At 36.1% G+C, this 22,268-nt stretch overlaps 1 protein-coding gene, 1 long non-coding RNA gene and 1 other non-coding gene across 5 annotated transcripts in view; 2 read left to right on the forward strand and 1 right to left on the reverse strand.

Moving 5' to 3' along the window:
- Positions 1–21,568, forward strand: part of MPP5 (membrane palmitoylated protein 5) — a 94,626-nt gene extending 73,058 nt beyond the window's left edge. For all 3 annotated transcript variants that reach the window (XM_030319359.2, XM_030319358.1, XM_030319360.1), the window contains exons 8-14: positions 2,201–2,384; positions 6,064–6,135; positions 6,493–6,564; positions 8,784–8,951; positions 9,874–10,076; positions 11,331–11,441; positions 18,691–21,568. In XM_030319359.2, coding sequence (XP_030175219.1) covers positions 2,201–2,384; positions 6,064–6,135; positions 6,493–6,564; positions 8,784–8,951; positions 9,874–10,076; positions 11,331–11,441; positions 18,691–18,867 — 987 coding nt within the window. In that variant the 3' untranslated portion in view covers positions 18,868–21,568. The remainder of the gene's footprint in view (positions 1–2,200; positions 2,385–6,063; positions 6,136–6,492; positions 6,565–8,783; positions 8,952–9,873; positions 10,077–11,330; positions 11,442–18,690) is intronic.
- Positions 1,344–9,939, reverse strand: LOC115516584. The gene is made up of 3 exons (XR_003969591.1): positions 9,856–9,939; positions 2,185–2,334; positions 1,344–1,559 (listed from the first exon to the last, which is right to left on the reverse strand). It is a non-coding gene; the product is annotated as an uncharacterized LOC115516584 (long non-coding RNA).
- On the forward strand, positions 13,172–13,278 carry LOC115517316. Its single transcript, XR_003969780.1, has one exon. It is a non-coding gene; the product is annotated as a U6 spliceosomal RNA (small nuclear RNA).
- Positions 21,569–22,268: the final 700 nt, after the last annotated feature.

Genomic DNA, 22,268 nt, shown 5'->3' on the forward strand with positions numbered 1-22,268 from the left:
ATAACTTTCTAAAATTTATTTTTGGTTTTACCTGGCAGAGTTTTCAAGGTGTTAAAACTCTGTTTTCACATTAACAGTAAGGCTCTTTAGGGCACTCTCTAGCTGGAATGCAGCAGAACACAGTCCAAATGAAAGAGGTCTCTTAACCATATTTAATCCAAGAGTGTGTACGTTGTGATTCCATTTGTATGAAGCAAAGTACCGGGAAAACTAATCTATGCTTCTAGAAATCAGGATGATGTTTGCCCTTGGAGGACATAGAGTGGTTAGTGACCGAAAGGTACAGGAGTCAGGGCTTCTTGCGTGCTGGTGATATTCTCGTTCTTGATTTGCATGCTGGTTATACAGGTATGTTTCATTTGTGGAATTCATTGAGCCATACATTTATGACTTTGTGTACTATTTGAACTCACAGAGTACATCCATGAAAAGATAACCCCAAAAAAGCAGACTAGCTATGTAAGTTCTGCATTTTTAACTGGATCATTTGCTTTATTTCAGTATTGCCAGTTTTATATTGGGAGTTGGATTTTCTCATTTCCTATATATAGTAGTTAGTAAAATATTTTTCTGAAATTATAAAAATATTTAAGACACCCTCAAGCATAATTTCTGAAAGAGGCTGTTACTTTCATGAGGATTCTTGGTTATGCCTTATGGAGGGAGATGGATTAGATAGATAGAGATATATATATTTTTTTTTTTTTAATTTTTTTTTCCCAACATTTATTTATTTTTGGGACAGAGAGAGACAGAGCATGAACGGGGGAGGAGCAGAGAGAGAGGGAGACACAGAATCGGAAACAGGCTCCAGGCTCTGAGCCACCAGCCCAGAGCCTGACGCGGGGCTCGAACTCACGGACCGCGAGATCGTGACCTGGCTGAAGTCGGACGCTTAACCGACTGCGCCACCCAGGCGCCCCGATAGAGATATATTTTTATCACTTAGAAAGTGTTTTATCAAATTTCATATATCCATCATCATTGAAAATACTCAATTTTGTGTTTTAGGAGCTGAAAAAAGATACTGTACTTTCATAAAACAATTCTTGAAGCAGACCAGTATTATTTTTATGATAGGTGGCCTCAATTATGGTGAGGATGTAAAAGGCAATAACAGTTGGATAGAAAAGGACTCCGAATAATAAAATTCTTAAGCTGTCAATTAGTTGCTTGGCTCATTGAGCTGAAACCTGAAGTTTAACCTCTATGGGGCAGAAACACTCATTGCATATAGGTGCTGGATTTCATTAGATGAAAATGGACTTCTTACAGATTTTGGAAATGCCACATGTCCCTTAACCAGGCTGGATGAAAATTATAATGGAAAGTTAAAGAGAATATTAATATTAATTCTTTTTACTTTATTAAAATTAAGACAACTTTGTTACATCTTACAGAGGTATATTGGAGGAAATAGTATAGGAATAACTTAGCTCTCAGTAAGATTCATGTGAATTCTTACCTACCTTTAATGCTGCAAGTGTAACACATTTTTTTGATATGCAGAAAAATTGTTAGCAAAAATTATAATCGTACAACTAGTTAAATTTCAAAGCCTGCAAATAGAATACACAGGAATTTATTATAAACTTGATTTAGGTGATTTTAGCAGTTTGGGGTGTGATTGTTTCTGAACCTAAACAGATCCCTTTTAAAAGAAACACTGAGAGAAGTTTAAGGCACAGTCGCACTGACAGTGTATTCAAAGGGTAACAGCACCAGGGAAACTGACACTCTCCTGCATAGGTGACAGATGTGGTGAGGTTTAGTCCACATTTCTAGATAGTAGTGGTTTAGAAATTACATACCTTACTGCAGAGTCATTGTTTTCAAAGGTCAGGAATAGAGGGGGAAAGGGTCTCAGTTACATTCCTTCTGCTTCTCTCAAGCCTTTGAGGCCCCTTAGCACTTCAGGCTCAGTTGGCAGCTAACAGTGCAGTCCTGTGCATACTTTTATACAGTTTTTGTTTGTTGTTTGTACTCTAGTACATGTTTGTAATCAACAGAGTGATGAACTTAACTGAAGAAAACAAGCCTGAGAAAATACTGCAGTTACTTAACTAAACCTCCCTTCTTTCAACTCATAATTGCTTTGCACTAATAAAATGGTAACATTTTGATTATATTTATGCTGAATATTTTGTGTTGCCATTTCATCATTACCGTTGTTTTGATTTTTACCCTTTTTATCTTTTAGATCCATGTGAAAGCTCATTTTGACTATGACCCCTCAGATGACCCTTATGTTCCGTGTCGAGAGTTAGGTCTATCTTTTCAAAAAGGCGATATACTTCATGTCATCAGTCAAGAAGATCCAAATTGGTGGCAAGCCTATAGAGAAGGGGACGAAGATAATCAACCTCTAGCTGGGCTTGTTCCAGGTAAAAAGACAATATAGTATAAAGTACATATTTAAAAGAACATTTTGGAAAGAGCCCAAATGTCCATCGATGGATGAATGGATAAAGAAGATGTGGTGTGTGTGTATACACACACACACACACACACACACACACACACACACAATGGAGTATTACCCGGCAATAAAAAAGAATGAAATCTTGCCATTTGCAACTATGTGGATGGAACTAGAGGGTATTATTTTAAGCGAAATTAGAGAAAGACAAATATCTTATGACTTCACTCATGTGAGGACTTTAAGACACAGAACAGATGAACAAAGGGAAGGGAAGCAAAAATGATATAAAAACAGGGAGGGGAACAAAACATAAGAGACTTAAATATGGAGAACAAACAGAGGGTTACTGGAAGGGTTGTGGGAGGGGGGAAGGGCTAAATGTGTAAGGGGCATTAAGGAATCTACTCCTGAAATCATTGTTGTACCATATGCTAACTAACTCGGATGTAAATTTTAAAAATTTTTTTAAAAATTAAAAAAAAATCATTTTGGGGCATCTGGGTGGCTCAGTCAGTTAAGCATCTGGCTCTTGGTTTTGGCTCAGTTCATGATCTCACAGTTTGTGAGATCAAGCCCCATATCAGGCTCTGCCACTGACAGTGTGGAGCCTGCTTGGGATTTTCTCTCTCTCCCTCTCTGCCTCACCCCTGTTCACTCTTTCTAAAAACAAATAAACTTAAAAAAAATATATTTAAAATATAAGGCTTCACAGAGAAGAACTCACTTTTTCATGTCCTTTAAAAACGGATGTAGTTACTTTTTCATGCAGTTGAGTCTATGTGTATAAAACCACAGAAGGCCACAAACCATCTGCTTTAAAATCCAAAAGCTGAAAACAGATTTTGTCTATACTCAGTCATATTTCAAGGAATGAGGAATGGGCTTCTTATATTAACTTCAGGGGATGATGCTACACCTTTGATTCTTCACAGTAACAGACATGAGATGTTCCTCTAGAAATCCTGTGGTATTTAGCAGCCATCATGTTCTACTTAGTGCTTGTGCCAAATATCAATTTTATATCTTCTCATCATGCCAGCCTTAGCCCATAAATATTTAGAACTAGAGTATATTGACTGATTGTATTGAGTTTCTAAAAGTATAGAGATGCACCAAGGAGATTTCAGTGATATCATTTGTAAAGGTTTTTTTATAGGACAAATAAATGAACCCACCTTAGTTTGAGTTTGATGATGGTTTTGTTAGAAGACTTCTTAAGAAGTCATATTGTCTACCTTCCATTAATGTCTGCTGTCATAACAACAGTCTACATCCATATGTACTATAAAAATGTGCCATAGAAGTACATGACTATAATGCTTTTAAACATTTTAATAGGTAACTGATCAAAATTATTTTGCTCCTTATTTTTTCTAAATCTGTTAACATCAGATACTTATATTTATTTCTTTTCTACTTACTTTAAAATTTTAGTGCTCTAAAATTTTCCATCACCATAGTTACTTGTTTTTAATAGGAATGCAATCTGTATAGCTCCTGAAGATAACTTGGTTATCTTTAATGCTTCTTGAGTGTATCAGACTCAGTATTAATGGTTTTGCTTTTGTTCTTATGAAATACACTGAGTTCTGCAGATTACGCCAACATAGATGGAATTTGCTTATTGATTTCCAAGAATCCTTGGCTTGAAACAAAAAAAAAAAAAACTAGATATAAAAATTTAAAAAGTTGAACTCTAGTCCAAGTTTTTTAAGTAAAACCACTTTTATCTTTCAAAAAAAATACATTTGATTTTAAGGTAGATCTCTGAAAACAAGATGAAAATCAAAAACTTTGAAAGCCGCCTATATTAAAATCTTAATTCTAAAAGGAAAAACTTAGAATGAAATGTTTTTCATTTATTTGTATCATTGGTAGCTGAAAGGTGGAAGTAAAAAAATGATTAAAACATATATATGTACATATGTATATGTGAAGAAAAAGGGATTGAGAAGAATAAATGCAAGGGAATACATTGAGTAGTATCTTAAATTCAAATGGTGAATGTTCACATATTATTTTGTAAAGTGATCTCCTGGAATTAATTTCTTTAATTTGAGATAATTTTAAATGATCCAGAACCAAGATCCAACGTAGTACTTTCTACATAGTAAATGCTTAATGAAAGCTTTGTAAAAATTGAACTATTAAATTTTCTAACACTGGTTTATTATTTATCTTCTATTAGAAGATACTATATTCTAGTAAAACATGTCCTAGGATTGGTTGATAGTGAGGCTGAAACTTAATACTTTAAACATTTGGAGGCTTATAATTATAGCTGACATACTCTCATATGATGGCAGGAAGATTTAAAAGGGAATATATTCTGCCAACTAGACTGAGTTTCATGTCTTTGTACCCTCAGCACATAGCCTGGTGTCTTCCATATGTATCACAGATTCTTTACTACATGATCTAAAATTAAACTGATCTCATTATACATTATTAGTTATTGAGAAGAAAGAGCAGTCAATTCCATTGAAGGGAGGAAAACATAAAAAAGAGGAAATAAAATGTTATGGTTTCATAGTACCATGAAAAGAGCACTGTCTTGGAGAGTAAGAGATAGGAATTTGAATCCTAATTCTGCTCCTTTTGAGTCTTCAGTAAATCATTTAATTTCATTGAGGTGTAGCTACCTCACCTGTAAATTCAGAAAATAATGCTTCATAAAAACATCAGTGTTATGCATAAAAATCTGTCAATTGGGGCCTGATAAGAAATCGTAACTGGAAACAAATGGTATCTACCACTATTTTAGTTTACTTTATGGTGATCCTCCCCTCAGAAAAACCTTTTCCAAATGCTACTTGTTGGTTAAATTGAAAAATTAAAAAGACTCTGTTTTGGATAAAATTTTGTGTCAAGTAAGTACGATCTATTCTTTGGGAGTTAACCCAGTAATCTCTAGAACATATTTATATCTTATGATTGAATCCATCCAGTTATTTCTGTGTCTAATTTTTTGTTTTTTCATTTGTTTGTATATGAGAAAGGGAAATAAATAAGAACCACTGGAAAGTGGGTAGGGAGGTAAGGGCTGGAAGGTTCTTTGAAAAGCAAATAAATGTTGATCCTACTCACAGAAACCTTGAACCAAAGAATCAAACAGTTATAATGTATAAATATCAGTAATTATTACTGATAACAATAATGCTGAAAAGAGGCCAGTTAATACTTTTAGTCATAAAACATTACTGTGTGCTAGAATACAGAGAATACAACTTTTAAGTTTTGTTGAAAATTGCATGTTGAGGAAAAGAGAGTGAAAAGGAAAACTATTTGTCACAATCCATCTCTTAGACTGAGACCACAGAGGGGAATTCACAAGAACTTTTTAAAATACGTGTCTTACCATTAAATAATGTACCCTCTAATTTACATTTGATCATAGTCCAACATTAGTGTTTGACATATTAGAAACATCTTATAATGGATTGTATTATTGTTGCCTGTTTGTTTCTTTTGTGGTTTATATGTTTATATTAAAAGAAGATTACCATAACCAAAAAAAGGAATATAAGTGAAGAGTTACTTCTGGTGTTTTCCCCTTGATTAAAAAAACAAAAACCCTTCTATTCTTTTGTCTTAAATTATACTAATTTAATTATACTAATAATTTTCTTTCTGCTACTAAGGGAAAAGCTTTCAGCAGCAAAGGGAAGCTATGAAGCAAACCATAGAGGAAGATAAGGAGCCAGAAAAATCAGGTTGGACACTTAATATTTGGCATTAATGAGAGGTTTCTTGGGTCTCCATCTGAACTGTTTAAATCAGTTAGAACTGTCAAGAAAGATGTATTCATGGTAAGAGTGATATGATCATAGCAGCAAAACTGATTATCTTAGGACTCTAAATGAAGAACAAGATTTAAGTGTTAAACAGTGTCTGTGATGTGAGACTAATGGAAAATTGTAACTGTTTCCCTGAAAAATAGTTCTGTGAACAATGTAATATGTGTTTATAAATTTCAATGGAAAACCATTTCAGTTCTTCAATTTGAAATAACATAGCTTTGTTCAAGGAAACAAGTACCACATTTATAGTTGTTTCTGATTGTTCAACAGGAAAACTATGGTGTGCAAAGAAGAATAAAAAGAAGAGGAAAAAGGTTTTATATAATGCAAATAAAAATGATGGTGAGTTCTCCTCTAAGATATAGCTGGATTTACATCTCAAAGAGGTCTATATCTAACACTTGAAAGAAATTAAACTGCTATTTTTAGGGAGTTATACTATTAGTCCTATTTTGCTTCTTAATGTAACATATGTGCTTAAGAAAGTCGTTTAGCAGAAATTATTTTCTTTTGGAATCCTATGAGTAATGCAGTGTTTTGAGTTTAGAGAAAAACTGGCATAAAAATTAAAGTACAATTTAGCACTATGTAGTGTTTGATAGATTCCTGTTTTTCCTACTTAAATTCTTTGCAAAATTAATACATGCCTCCAAATGAGTATTTTGTTTACAGTAACTCATGTCACCAAGACAACCCTTCCACAGAGCCTGCTACCTGTTGGCTGAGTCAGGCACAAAAGGAGAGTGTTTTTGTTTTGTTTTATTACTAAGATTTAAAAAAAATTTTTAAGTGTAGCTTCTCTACACATCAAAGGCTCTAGTAACACAGGGTTTGTGTTCACAAGTGACAGCAGTCTGCTGGACCTGAGTGATGACTGTTGCCTCTCTATTAGGCACCAACTACCTTAGTTCGGCAGTTTCCTCATCCAATTTTTATAAACCCAACCTCATTTACTGCTTTTCATTACCTTCTTCATTGGTCCTTAACGTGCATTAGAATTTTCTCCCCCTGCTTTGCTTCATGTCAGAAACAAGCCAAATAATAAAGCAAAGGCACTCCTTAACTTCTTATACAATTTATAAGGCTTATTATTCTCTCAATATCTTGAGTTTTTTTTTTTTTAGGTAGCATAAATTAAACACAAAAATAAAATATTATAGGTTATTGAAAAATTCTATTTAAAAGAGATTCAGTCTACTTTAATAAAAATTTTTTTCCAAAATAAATATCCATAATGCTAATTAAATCACTATGTCATTAAGATTTATTGAATTTTTAATCCTTTGCTCTATATTTGGATAAGTAACATATGTTTCTGCATCTTTTGAAACATACTAAATTGGTTCAGCTCTAATAGCTATTATAGAAAACCTGCTTATTCAGATTATAGAAAATCTGAAGCTTACAGATCTATAAACTAAGTCTTTATAAATAAAAACGCTGCCACAGTCTGATTGTATATGTTAGAAGGAAGAACTCAGATTTTTCAGAGTGTAAAGTATTTTGGGAAAGGCAGGAATTATATTTCTACAATAATAACTATCATTTATAATAACCATTCTATTCCAGGGGTAGTAACTATATACTTTAGATACTTTCATCCATTTAGGCCTCACAATAAATTCCTTGAGATTACAGATTAACAAACTGAAGTTCAAATATTAAAAATCTGCTTTAGTTCTTAAAGCATATATAGTTGAGCTCGAATCTAGACAGTTTGGGTTCCTACTCTGCACTCTGTGCAAAGCACTGGCAAGACTAAAATGATTGCCTGACCCCGTGGAACTTACAGCCAAGTGTGACCATATATCTGGTGCTCTTTCCCCGTCAGGGAGTGAGAACAGGAGTGAGAAGATAGCAGGCTGCTAGTTCTCTGCCTTTGTTCTTACCACTTGACAGCTCTGATTTCATCTGGGTTATGGGCTTTAGGAATGTTACCCCACCTTTCACAATTTATACATCTTGAATCGTGACCTCAAGTTAGTATTCCAAGTTCGGATAGCACACATATGATCTGATTTCAAGTTATATAATCACAGAAAAGTATCCCTACTTTCTCTGATAACACTAGTTGTAGCTACTATTTGTAAATGTTTGTCAGTGCCAGGTGTTGTGCTCAACATATATATTGTGTCTGATCCTTAAACCAACCCTCTAAGTGAAGTATTATCTCCATTTTAAAAAATGGCAGATAATATTCTCATTAGTTTATCCCCTGGTGCCCACCCTCTGACAGAGTATTGACTGCAAACTAGTTATTTTACATAAGAAGGAGTGTAGTTATATTGTATTAAAACAAACTATGAAGCATAAGGAGCAGTAAACACTTCCAGAAGGATCAGTATATTGTCTGATTTATTTTCGTAGTATCCTGGGAAGTATATATTCATATTGGAAAATATTCATCTAATCCTACCCAGTTATTACTATCTTGATCCAAAAAGCTAAGCATTTTTAATGATAATAAAGTGTCTTCTCTCCAATTTTTTGGAAAATTTGAGTACATTTTTATTACATGGCAATAATTCTGTCTGAAGGGCTTAACTTTTTCTTTTTCAAAGATTATGACAATGAAGAGATCTTAACTTATGAGGAAATGTCACTTTATCATCAGCCGGCAAATAGGAAAAGACCTATCATTCTGATTGGTCCACAGAACTGTGGCCAGAATGAATTGCGTCAGAGGCTCATGAACAAGGAAAAAGACCGCTTTGCATCTGCGGTTCCTCGTAAGTTTGGATGCATTCTCATTTTCCTGTGCTTTTCAATTTTCTATCTTAGAACCTAACTGGAGGGAAATTTTTCATCCAGTTCATCAAAAATAGTTTTGCCCAGAAAAGAGGAACTTTGTTTTAATCAAATCTTTTGAGAATATGTAACTCAAGATAGTCATTATTGAGAAATTTCCATTTTTCCTGTGGTACTAATTACTTTCTAAATGAATTTCAATTTGGGTTTCTTACGATTCCCTATTCAATATGGAATCAGCTTCTGTTTTTTAAACTGATGCAGAAGATAGAAATGTAGACCGAATGTCTGAACACAGAAGTTCTGTTTAAAGATTTTATAGTACCTAGGGGTGCCTGGGTGGCTCAGTTGGTTAAGTGTCTGACTTCGGCTCTGGTCATGATCTTGCCCTACATCGGGCTCTATGCTGACAACTCAGAGCCTGGAGCCTGCTTTGGATTCTGTGTCTCCTCTCTCTGCCCCTCCCCTACTCGTGCTCTGTCTCTTTCAAAAATGAATAAACGTTTAAAAAAAAGCTATATCTTAAAATTAAATAGTATAAGTAAATAATAAATAGGTAAGTAAGTGAATAAATACTACACAGTGCCTAATCTTATGGAAATAAACTTTAGGAAAAAAATGGTAGTGTTTAAATGCAAGAAGCAATTTAAAGTGTAAGCATAAAATGTGTTACGGCAATTAAATGTAACTATTATTAAGATACTAAAACCACATTTTTGTTCATTTCTCAGTCTAGAAATAAAACCAGTCAGTGTTAAACACATGGGCTCTTAACATTTCCTCAGTTCGTCATTTTACATTTCCTCTGTATTACAAAATTAAAATTTTTCCTGACTAGCAGAAATATCCCCCATCTTTACTCTGATCCATGCCCGTTATTTTTACCTGATTTTGTTTGCCTAGATACAACTCGGAGTAGGCGAGACCACGAAGTAGCTGGTAGAGATTACCACTTTGTTTCACGGCAAGCATTTGAGGCAGACATAGCAGCTGGAAAGTTCATTGAACATGGTGAATTTGAGAAGAATCTGTATGGAACCAGCATAGATTCTGTACGGCAAGTGATCAACTCTGGCAAAATATGTCTTTTAAGTCTTCGTACACAGGTAAATAAAGTTCTCATACTATTTTTTCCACTGGTCATCTGTTTTTTTAGTGGACAAAAGAACTTAGTCTCTACTATTTCAATTATAAACATTTGATTTAAGAAAAGTACAGGGGCGCACCTGGGTGGCTCAGTCGGATAAGTGCCCGACTTTGGCTCAGGTCATGATCTCATGGTTTGTGAGTTGGAGCCCCGCGTCGGGCTCTGTGCTGACAGTTCAGAGCCTGGAGCCTGCTTCGGATTCTGTCTCCTTCTCTCTCTGCCCCTCCCCCACTTGTGCTCTGTCTCTTTCTGTCTCAAAAATAAATGTAAAAAAACAAAAAAGAAAAGTATAAATGCGGGGCACCTCGTGGCTCAGTCAGTTAAGCGTCCAACCTCAGGTCAGGTCATGATCTTGCGGTTGCAGTTCTTGGGTTCAAGCCCCAAATCGGGCTCTGGGCTGACAGCTTGGAGCTCAGAGCCTGGAGCCTGCTTCAGATTCTGTGTCTCCCTCTCTGCCCCTTCCCTGCTCACACTGTTGTCTCTGTCTCTCTCTGTCAAAAATAAATAAACATTAAAAACATTTTAAAGAAAGTATAAATGCTTTCACTAAATGCCTTCAGAATTCTTTAATGTTAAATTGGGTGAAAACATTTATCAAAGAACTTAGGGTAGTTAAAGCGTGTTGTCTTAATAATGTTATTAGATAGAAAAAGCATGTTCCTGTAATCCCTGTTTAGACAGTGTGCTTCAGTTGAGGAACACACAGTCATGCAGTGGCAAAGGCAGGGTGAAAACCACAATCTCCTAATTCAGTCTGCTTTTTCTTGGGTGTACTTTTCCAGAACTTCTTTTTATATATGTGTGTGAAATTTTTCTTTATATTCTGCTTGTATTTAGATCCCAGCACCCAATAACATTACTGCTTATTTCTACTTCCTCCAAAATGGAATTTGAATATGGTTATTTATAATCTTTATGTGATCTTATTAGAGGATATTTTAGCATCACATAGTTGTATACCTTCAGTGTCATTTTTATTTCATTATATAAACAGGGCAAGCTAATTTGTGTGTGTGTGTTGCATAGGTACATAATATATTCTTACAGTGAATGGTAGGATCTTAAAATATTGTGAATTGTTACAAAGATGTTTGGAAACATTCATAGGCAATGTTTTTTTTTTTTTTAAATGATATTATTTGAAGTATATTACTGGGAAGCAAATAAATGATGAAAATTATTATAAAGATCCAAAATATTTTTTTTTTAATAGTCATTGAAGACTCTCCGGAATTCAGACTTGAAACCTTATATTATCTTCATTGCACCCCCTTCACAAGAGAGACTTCGTGCATTATTGGCCAAGGAAGGCAAGAATCCAAAGGTAATAATGTTGTACTGTTCCACTGAAAGTAAACATGAAAGAGTCATGACCTAATATGTCACAAGTGCTTAAAAGCTACATCGGCTTGAGCTTTCAAACTGATTATTCTTTGAGCCCTGTCACTTTTCCCAAAATTTCTGTTGTTGCTTCTGGCTGGACTGTGACAGCTCTCCAAAGCAGGGACTTCCCTTGTTGTTCCCCACACAGTCTCTATTGTTATCCCAAATGTGTGGTTACTCTTGGTATTCCTTAACCTTCTTTACATGGGTCCCTGTTATTTCCAATAGAGATTATGTGACCTCCCTGCTTTCTACCCCCAAAGAAAAAAGTTCTCAGCAGATTCTTAGGGATTACCCACTTTTCTTTGTTAGATACTCTGTATATGTGGGGAGCCGACTTGGGTGCTCTTGATTTTCTCTTCTTTTTTCTCTTTTTTCTCATTGAAATTTATGTTCTATTTGCCTTCCCCCTTTGGTCTTCTCAAATGACCTGAAATGGAAAAATTTTTTTTAATTATTTTAGATGCTGGACATGGTTGAGGTAGTTCACATTTTACTAAACATTGTTAGTAACAAAACTATACTGATGTACTTAATCAGAAAGCATTGACTTTGTTTAAATATGTGAAATGAAAACTGTCAAGTGACTTACTATATCAAAGTAACAAGTACTTTCCCTTGTTTTTTGCTGATTTTTAAAAAAATTTTTTCTAATTTTTTATTTTTTAATGTTTATTTCTGAGAGAAAGTGAGTGAGCATGAGGGTGGAGGGGCAGAGAGAGACAGGGATACAGAATCATCAGCCAGCAAATAGGAAAAGGCCCCATGCTGTCAGCACAGAGCCTGACACAGGGCTCAAACCCACAAGTTGTGTGAGATCATGACCTCAGCTGAAACCAAGAGTTGGATGCTTAACCAGCTGAGCCACCCAGGCACTCCCCACCCCCCCGCTTTTTTTTAATGCTTATTTTTGAGAGAGAGGGTGTGTGAGTGGGGGAGGGACAAAAAGAAAGGGGACAGAGGATCCAAAGCGGGCTCTTTGCTGACAGTAGAGAGCCTGATGGGGGGCTCAAACTCAGGGAACCATGAGATCATGACCTGAGCCAAAGTCAAATGCTCTACTGATGAGCCACTCAGATGCCCCAAATATCTTAAATATTTCTGTTTTACAGAGGAATCATTTAGTCTCCTCATTTCATTTGTTCTCTCTAAATCTCCTTAAAAACCATAAACAGGGTGCCTGGGTGGCTCAGTCGTTAAGCATATGACTTGAGCTCAGGTCATGATCTCATAGTTGGTGAGTGCGAGTCCCATGTCAGATGAGCTTGTGTCCTGCTTCAGGTAAAAAACACAAGCCGCTGGCGAGCCCGGCTTCTCTCTCTTTCTCTCTGTCTCTCTCTCTCTCTCTCTGCTCTTCACTCACTTGTGCCCTCTCTCAAAAAACAAACAGGGACGCCTGGGTGGCTCAGTCGGTTGAGCGTCCGACTTAGCTCGGGTCACGATCTCGCGGTCCGCGAGTTCGAGCCCCGCGTAGGGCTCTGGGCTGATGGCTCAGAGCCTGGAGCCTGCTTCCGATTCTGTGTCTCCCTCTCTCTCTGCCCCTCCCCCATTCATGCTGTGTCTCTCTCTGTCTCAAAAATAAATAAACGTTAAAAAAAAAAATTAAAAAAAAAAAACCATAAACACACATCGTCACACTTTTGTATAATATCCTTAAAAGTCACTAAAAGCGTGCTCGCTTCGGCAGCACATATAGTAAAATTGGAACGATACAGAGAAGATTAGCATGGCCCCTGTGCAAGGATGACACGCAAATTCGTGAAGCATTCCATATTTTTTAGAACAAACTGAGGGCTGATGGGGGTTGGGAGGGTGGGGAGGGTGGTTGATGGGTATTGAGGAGGGCACCTTTTGGGATGAGCACTGGGTGTTGTATGGAAACCAATTTGACAATAAACTTCATATATTGAAAAAAAAATTTTTTTTAACATTTATTAAAAAAAAAAAAGTCATTAAAAGCATAACATCACTCCTTTCCTGATTCTTGGCTATACACCATAGCCACCAGCCCTCTTTCTTCCTCCCCAAGATAATATCTTTTCCCGTTCTCAGTCTGCTTATGTTTCTTATTCAATCTATATGTGAAGGTCATATTTTTCAGTGTCTTAGGCTATAGACAATCAAGGACTTTCTCATCCTACATGATGAGCGTAATTCTGGTTGCTTTCTTTAGGCAATCTGGTTAAAGTAGGCTATCTGGTTAAAGTAGTGTTTCACGCTTTTTTCAGTTTTTGCAACATAATTGTTAAGTTCATTAATTAATAGAGTCAAAGTATCTGATGTTCTTAGCACTTGGGATGATACCCAAAAAAATGAGACATGGTCACTGGCTGTTCTTGAGGGGGTCACAATAAAGAAAACAAAACTGATACTCTATGAAACTTAGTGCCCAGTAATTACTTTGGTAGACCAGAAGAAATACCATGGTTGCTTAAGGAAAAGGCTGGATATTAAGGACGAGAGTGGACTTCATCCTACTTGTTCAGCCTAATTTTTCAATTTTCTAATTTGCACACTTAACTTTTTTGTTAGTTTTTTCTTCTCCAAGGATTCAGTATTGTGCAAAGGGCTATCTGTATACCATTCCAGAACATGTTAGGCAACCTTCTTTGGGTTGGTGGTCTGGAGTGCTCTCATGGGATTATTTATCCTATTATTTATTTTGAATTAGCTATCCCAAATTGAGTAAGGTCTAGAATGATACCAGTTATACATATTTTTAAATGAAGAACTTAATCAGGACCAAGATGTTTTACTAGTTTACAGTATGCTTGATTTTCTAATGAGAAATTTCTAATTTTTAAAAATTAACTTTATTGAAATTATTTTATATATTTTACCTGTATAATTCAGTGAGTTTTGGCAAAATGTATAGCTGTGTCACTGCCATGCCAGTCAAGATTTAGAACATTTTCATCACTTTAGAAAATTCTCTCCTGCTTCTTTATATAAATTAAAAATAAAAGAGTTTATTATTCTGAAAGAGAAGGGGTGGGAGAGAGACAGAATCCCAAGCAGGCTCCATGCTCAGCATAGAGCCCAATGTGGGGCTCCATCCCACAAGCACGAGATTTTTACTTGAGCTACCCAGGTGCCCCCATGCTTCTCTGAAGTTAATACCCCTCCATTCTTCCCTAGGCAACCACTAATTTCCTTTCTGTGACTGTGGATTTGTCTGTTCTAGCAGTTCATTTAAGTGGAACCATAGTGTATAATTAAGTTTGCATCTGGCTTTTGATTAGCATAGTGTTACTGAGATTTATCAGTGTTGCATCTAACAGTTCATACCTACATATTGCATGAGCTAAATATATCACAGTTGGTTCATTCATCAGTTAAAAACCATTTGGGTTGTTTCCAATTTTGAGCTGGTGGGATTAAAGCAGCTTGAAATACTCAGTCTTTTGGTGGACGTGGATGTTTTCGGGTTTTTTTGAATTGCTGGATCAAATAGTGAGTGTATATTTTAACTGTATAAAGTTGTAAAGCTGTTTTAAAACAGTTTGGTTCCACTTGCTCCCACTTTGGTTCCATTTGCTTCACATCTTACCAGCTTTCGCTTTTGTTGGTTTGTCAACAACTTTTGCCATTCTAATAAGTGTGAAGTATCATTAAGGTTTTCATTTGCATTTTCCTGATGACTAATGATAGTATTTTTTCATGTGGTTATTTAAGTATATTCTTTTGTGAAATGTCTTATTTTTTATTTTATTTTTTTTTTTCAACGTTCATTTTTGGGACAGAGAGAGACAGAGCATGAATGGGGGAGGGGCAGAGAGAGAGGGAGACACAGAATCGGAAACAGGCTCCAGGCTCTGAGCCATCAGCCCAGAGCCCGACGCGGGGCTCGAACTCACGGACCGCGAGATCGTGACCTGGCTGAAGTCGGACGCTTAACCGACTGTGCCACCCAGGCGCCCCATGTCTTATTTTTTAAAATGGTGGTTTTATTGAGTTGTAAATTTTTTTTATATATTCTGGAAATATTTTCTCAAAATATTTTTAATTTTAAAGAAGCACTCTTTTTCATTTTTCTTTTAATGATTTTTGCATCTGTCTAAAAATATTTGCCTACTTCCAAGATTATAAAGATTTTATCCTATGTTTTCTTGTAATAGCTTTCTTGTATTTGGCTTTTACTCTTAGGTCTACAATCTCTAAAATGTCTTTGTTTTAGTATGAAGTAAGGATGGTGTTGGTTTGGTGGTTTTTTTATTATTTTTTTTAATCACATGTGGATGTTCAGTTGCTCTAGCATCATTTCTTGAAAAAGACCGTCCTTTTTCCCATTGAATTCAATTGGCATGTTTTTAAAAAATCACCTGGCCAAATATACAGTGGAGAGTGGGGTAGGATTATTTCTGGACTCCATGCTGTATTTATGCTAATTACACACTGTCTTGATTACTGCAGTTTTATTTAGAAGTTTCAAAAAAGTCAGAAAAAGGAATGAAGTATTCCTACATGGTGCATCATGGATGAACCTCGAAAACATTATAAGTAAGAGAAGCCAGTCACAAAAGACTACATGTTGTATGATTACATTTTATGGCAAACCTGTAGGGACCTAAAGTAGATTAGTGGTTGCCTGGGGCTGGGGGTTGGGAGACAATGGAGAGTGGCTGCCTAGGGGTATGGGTTTTTTGGCTGGGGTGGGAGGATGATGAAAATATTCTAAAATTGTGCTGTTGAATGCAGAACTCTGTGACTATACTAAAAATGATTGAGTCATTCATTTTAAAATGGGTGAATTATAAATGAATTGTATCTCAAGAAAAGTGTTATCAAAAAAGAAAATCCCAGATGTTTCTGTGAAATTGAAAAGATGATTTCAGGGGCACCTGGGTGGCTCAGTTGGTTAAGCATCCGACTTTGGCTCAGGTCATGATCTCACGGTTCGTGGGTTCAAACCCTGAATTGGGCTCTGTGCTGACAGCTCAGAGCCTAGAGCCTGCTTCAGATTCTGTGTCTTCCTCTTTCTCTGCCCTTCTCCTGCTCACACTATCTCTCTCAAAAATAAACATGAAAAAAAAATTTTTCTGAAAAGATGACTTTAAAGTTTATATGGAAATTAAAAAGAATAAACAAACACTTTAGAAAAAGAACAGAGTCAGAGGCCTTTTGTCTTTGTTAATTTTCTTTATTGTCGGTCTCTCATTTCATTAACTTATACTTACTTTGGCTTTAATTTGCACTTGCTCTAGTTTCCTGAAGAAAACTTAGATTTTAAAATCTTTCTTTTCTAATAGGCAGTTATAAATCCCTTTAAGCAGTTCCTTAATGGCATCCTACAAATTTTGAGGTAATTTTTCCATTATCATCTTGTCAGAAATACTAATTCCCTTTGTCCTTTTCTTTAATACATGGGTTATTTAGAAGAATGTAATTTTCACCAATTTGGAGATTTAAAAAAATACTTTATTGATTTGTAATTCCATTATGGTCCAAGAACATTGTAGCCTTTCAAAAATGTTTGAGCCTTATTTTTATGACCCAACATCAGTTCTGTGTGCATGTTCCATAAATGTAATGGTTAGAATGTATAGAGGGTGGTGTATCTGATTGCCTTTTTATTCCACTTATGTTTTATCTCCTTTGGTATTTCTAGTAGTGCTTTTTGTCACTCATACGATAGAAGTATTGAGCAAAAACAAGTCCACATGGACCAGTCAGGAAAGTGATGGTGTTCCTCCCTGGATGCAGAATGTAAATAATCAGTTAATCTGATTGTACTCTGAATTCCTGCTAGAATGGGGGTCTGAGAGGGCTAATAAACTCCTATGCCAGTTTTTTCAGTCCAAAACTTTTTGAGCAAAAACATTTTGTTTCATCTTAGTTATAAATTGTTATTTGAAAAATAAGAGGAAATTAAAAGTACCAAATGGTAGATGCCATTTTGGCAAAGGACAAAATAATGTCTTAAATTTGATAAAGAAAAAACAGATGGATTGTTCATGTGAATCTTCGTAAGATGTAGGGTTTTACATTTCAGCTCTAGCACCACAAAATTTAGATTGTTTTGAGTTCTGGAATGTTCTTTCAATAATACTGAGATTTGAGTAGAATAAATTTTAGCAAGAATGTTACAGTGTATTTAGTTATCATGGTGTAGTAGAATCCCCTAGGAAACAAAGGATTCTGTGTACCACAGCCAGATGCACAACATTCCAGAATGAAAATTAGAGAGCCACACAAGAAACTGCTGCAGGACAAGCCAGAGCTGTCATATTTTTAATAGGTTTTCCTACTGTTACAGAAGTTCAACCAGTTGAATGATAGAAGTTGTTTTGCATTGAGTGTCCAATATAGTATTGGTGTGTCTTTTATATCTGAGACATTTGGACTTGAGTTTAATTAGTTCTCTTCATTGACAAGGGGTGATCTGGGTGCTGTTTTACTTTCTTGAACACATGTGCCTGGTAATCCAGAGGATTCTGAAGAAGTTTTGCACCTAGCTTTATCTCTAAGGCTCATCTATATGAAACAGCTGTTTCCTTTACCCAGTATTTTAAAGTAGCCTACTCTGTATCATTTCTGAAACTCTTCTTAGGATACTTCTTTTGCATCTTTAAAGACCTCCTTTGTGTACTGAAAATAGAGAAGCAGTTTAAAGGCAAGTAAACATTTATTAGATTATTAAATCTTGGGTTGACCAGTGTTTTCATAGAAAGATATCCACTCTGTTGATCCTTTTCTTTTCCCTTGATGTTTATTTACCCTGCCGACCAGATATAAAGGGCAGTGGCTCTTTATAAAGCCAAGAGTAGATGGCATTTTGGGTCCTACCACCCTTGCTTCAACTGGAAGGGTTCACTCTGTATTACAAAAGATGTTATTTTTTAGGGAAAGTTTATAATGCCCTAAAATGCTTGAAAAGGAAGGTCTGTAGGGAATTCAAAGTAACAGTCTTTGCTCTTGAAGCCTCTAGTCTAGTGGGTAAGACAGAAATATTTGAAAACCTGAGTAACAGTACAAACAGATTATGTTGCGTTCCAAATAATTCAGTATGAGTCCTAATTGACGCCAGAGCAAAGGAAATCACTGAGGCCAAGACAGGGTTGAGGAGGAGCTCCTGAAGTTGCATATATTGAGACAGCAGGCAATATAAGGTCATTTTTTGTTCTTGAGTCATCTCTGACTCATCGTCTATTTTGTTAACGGAATTACCTGTTTTTGTCTTCTTTTTATAGCCTGAAGAATTGAGAGAAATCATCGAGAAGACTAGAGAGATGGAGCAGAACAATGGGCACTACTTTGACACGGCAATTGTGAATTCAGATCTTGATAAAGCCTATCAAGAATTGCTTAGGTTAATTAACAAACTCGATACTGAACCTCAGTGGGTGCCATCCACTTGGCTCAGGTGAGGGAAACATCCGTTCTGTGGTGTGATTGGACCTGATCTGGCAGCCTACCACTAGGAAGATAGCCTTGATACTTCAGCAAGACCCTGAGTACAGGTGGAAGGCCAAATAAGCTATTCTTTGATCTCAAACTAGGGAGAAGAAAATCCCCTTAGGCAATTTGTTCATAGCGGTTATTATTCTGTATACATGGCTTCAGAGGTTCTTGGCTCCTTTGGGGATTCTAAATGGAAGCTTTCAACAGACCAGTTCCATTTTATCCATGTAAAAACTTTAATTCTGTTTTCACCTAACTAAATCTTTTCTGCCTGGCCCTAGTTCCATGAAAAACTTGTGGGACTGTACCCAACAGGCCATATCTCGCATAGTTATAAATATTGATGCTATTTAACAGTTAAAGGACTTTGTGGGAATTGGGGGGATGGGGACTGTGCTTCTGTGCACTGGGCAAGACAGTATTTGGTTAGAAGGCTGGTTTTGTCATCAGAAATCGTTTCCTGGGGATTCCTAGCTGGCTCAGTTGGTGGAGCATGAAACTGATCTCTGGAGCACCACACTGGGTGTAGAGATACTTTAAAAAATGTGTTTTCCTGAAAAGTAAGAAAAATGGTGCCACTTTGGTCTCAAGCTACTCTGTTAGGCTTGAATTCATTTGTGTGTCTTTTAATTCTTAAAACATTCCGTTAGAAACACCAGTTTTTTTAGCTACTTTGTGGATCAGATTTCACTGCACATTCAACAGATTCTGATCTAGTTAAACTTACACAGCATATGCTGATCTTTTTAAAACTGTCACAACTGATTCTATAACCTTGCTTTCTTTAATCTGTATAGTACAATAGAATGTATAAGTTACACTTATGAATGGCAGATGGTCATAAACTGTTGATCGTTTCTTCCTCATGATGCAAGTAGTTTTTCATATACATGAGAAGACAGCACATTCGACAGTTTTTGCATTTTTATATATGAGCACAGTAGAATTTGAGGACTATGCCATATAGGTAATAAACTGGAATTCTGTGATGAATATAGCTGCTGTACTGTATACTGATATTTAATAGATTGACAAATGGTTATTGATAACACTCATTCAGCATTGGAATAAAATTATATCCAAGGGGAAATGCTAGAACAATTGACTTTGAGATCACAAGGAAAGGATGACCTGAAAGTCATTTGAACATTGTAGGAAAAGAACTGGGGGGGGGGGGGGGGGGTGTTAAGCATATAGAAACAGGTTTTTATCCTATCACGGTCTGCCTCTTATGACCAGAATGCAGCAGCTTGCTACACCATAAATGTTTAAGCTAATGGGATTTTCATACTATCTCTATAGCTGTAGCTTTAAATTTTAGCTTCTGTAATTGGCATGGAAAGTTATTTTGTAGTCTTTTCAAGCCTTTAGGGATGGTGTGATGTGTGTCAAATGACCTCAAATGTGAATGTCTTGATTTTATTTTTATGATGACTTTAGCTACAGCATTTCCTGTTCCCAAAGCTAAACACTGGAATAACATGGAGTTGTCACTTAATTTAACATAAGCAATTGTTTTTAAGGTGTTTTTCTTGGTGTCGTGTATGTATTTGATTTCTGTGTAATTTTATTTGAACAAATGTAGATAGTTTATGTTGCCGTTCTCTGTTCAAATTTGCATGGCCTTGAAGTTGGCTGCAATGTGTCTTATGTGGAAATTCTTCCTAAGGAAAGGTTATCTTGAAAGTAACATTCCTGGGTTAAGGGAAGGAATGCCACACATACTATTTTTCAGGTCTGAAACACTCCAGCTTCGGGCAGTGAAAACCAAGGAATATTAGCACTTAACTCTTCAGTTCTCCAGTTTACCTTTCATTCCTTAGGCGAAAGTAGTCTATGGTAGACAGTGGAGTTTTTTGAGCTGCTTTTCATAAGACTGTTTTCAGCCCTAGCATCTAAAATGGTGGCAGTTTAAGTAGCTCTTGTGCCAGTTCCTAAGCCTGCAGGCTTTAAAAGCAAATCTCCTACCAAGGCACATGCCATGTCAAAGTATACTTTTTGAGGGTCAGTGAAGTCCTATAGATCTCATTAGCACTGGTAGAGGGATAGAACTGTTCACATCCCAAACTTTTTTCAGTCCCAGTAACATGGATGTATTGTGTTGATATTCAACACAGCATCCCCCTACACAAAGTGAAAACTTAGTTGTTTTTGACTTCCTTAAAAAAAAAAACAAAAAACCTTGCTATACACCCAGTTGTCCAACTGCTCTGGCCACAGTTCATTTCCTGTCCCTTGTGGTTCTGATTGGCGACTCCAGTGTGGGAGAGGTCTTATCCACTTATAGAATGGTATCAATAGCTACAAAAATGCTATTAGTTCAAATAAGGAAATCTCTTCCTTTGCTAAATTTTCATAAGTCACAACAACTGGAAAGGAAAACAGTACTTAACACTAATTCAGATTTGCTTTATATGAAAAATGTAATGTCTGGATTTTTTTTCCTTATGGCCTAAGGAATATTGATAAGGAATAATTTGAATGTAATTTTCTGAATGTGTATGGAAAATATAAACCAGGGATTTAGCCTTAATAAAAGGTAACCATTCTTGACATCTATTGTTAATCCTCCTTTGTACTCTTATCTTGTATCTGCACTCTTATTTTGAGTTGTCCTACTGCACACTGTCTTGTAAAAACAAAAGTAAAATTATATTTCAAATAAAACCATTGAGTAAGTTGTGTTTATGTCCACTATTCAAGGTTTCAACTCGTAACCACCCTGTCTTCAACTTTTTGCCATAAAGTTCACTCACTGGATTCTCTGGGTGAAACGTCAAATACCTTTTCGTGTATTCTTAATGGCGGGGGAGTGCCCCCTTTTGGTACAGAAGTAGGTTCTGTCTCCTGGTTTTAAAAAATTAAAGATAGCTTAACATTGTGAACTTAATCACATTAATAGGCAAATTCCACTTCTATGCAGCCAAGGATTGTAGGACATGGTTAACTCCCACCCTAGCCTCAAGTAGACTACATTCACTTCTCCCTTTTCTACTCTACCTCTCTAGATCTCCCAGAGGAAGCAAATCATACCAACAAAAAGTGTCACACATATTCATACCTGCTACCCAGCTGGCTTTCCATTCTTGATCATTCCCTTCCCCTATGGATCACATCACCCCACACAAACTGTTCACAATTTCTAGTTGATCAGTATACTAAAACTATAAAGTCATCTGAAGTTGTGTAGGGAGTTTGGCCAAGGCCAATAAAAAATGGAGTTTTAAGAAGCCATGGGAAAAATCTAGGTTTTTCTCTGGCCTCAGTGCTTTAAGGTGAACACTAATTTTACCTAAATGAAAAACTTAAGTAACCTGGCTTTCTATAAGTACACTTCAAGCTAACTTTTGCCTCCTAGAGAGGCAGT

Source organism: Lynx canadensis, chromosome B3, assembly GCF_007474595.2.
Source record: "Lynx canadensis isolate LIC74 chromosome B3, mLynCan4.pri.v2, whole genome shotgun sequence".
In the NCBI taxonomy this organism is placed as follows: domain Eukaryota; kingdom Metazoa; phylum Chordata; class Mammalia; order Carnivora; family Felidae; genus Lynx; species Lynx canadensis.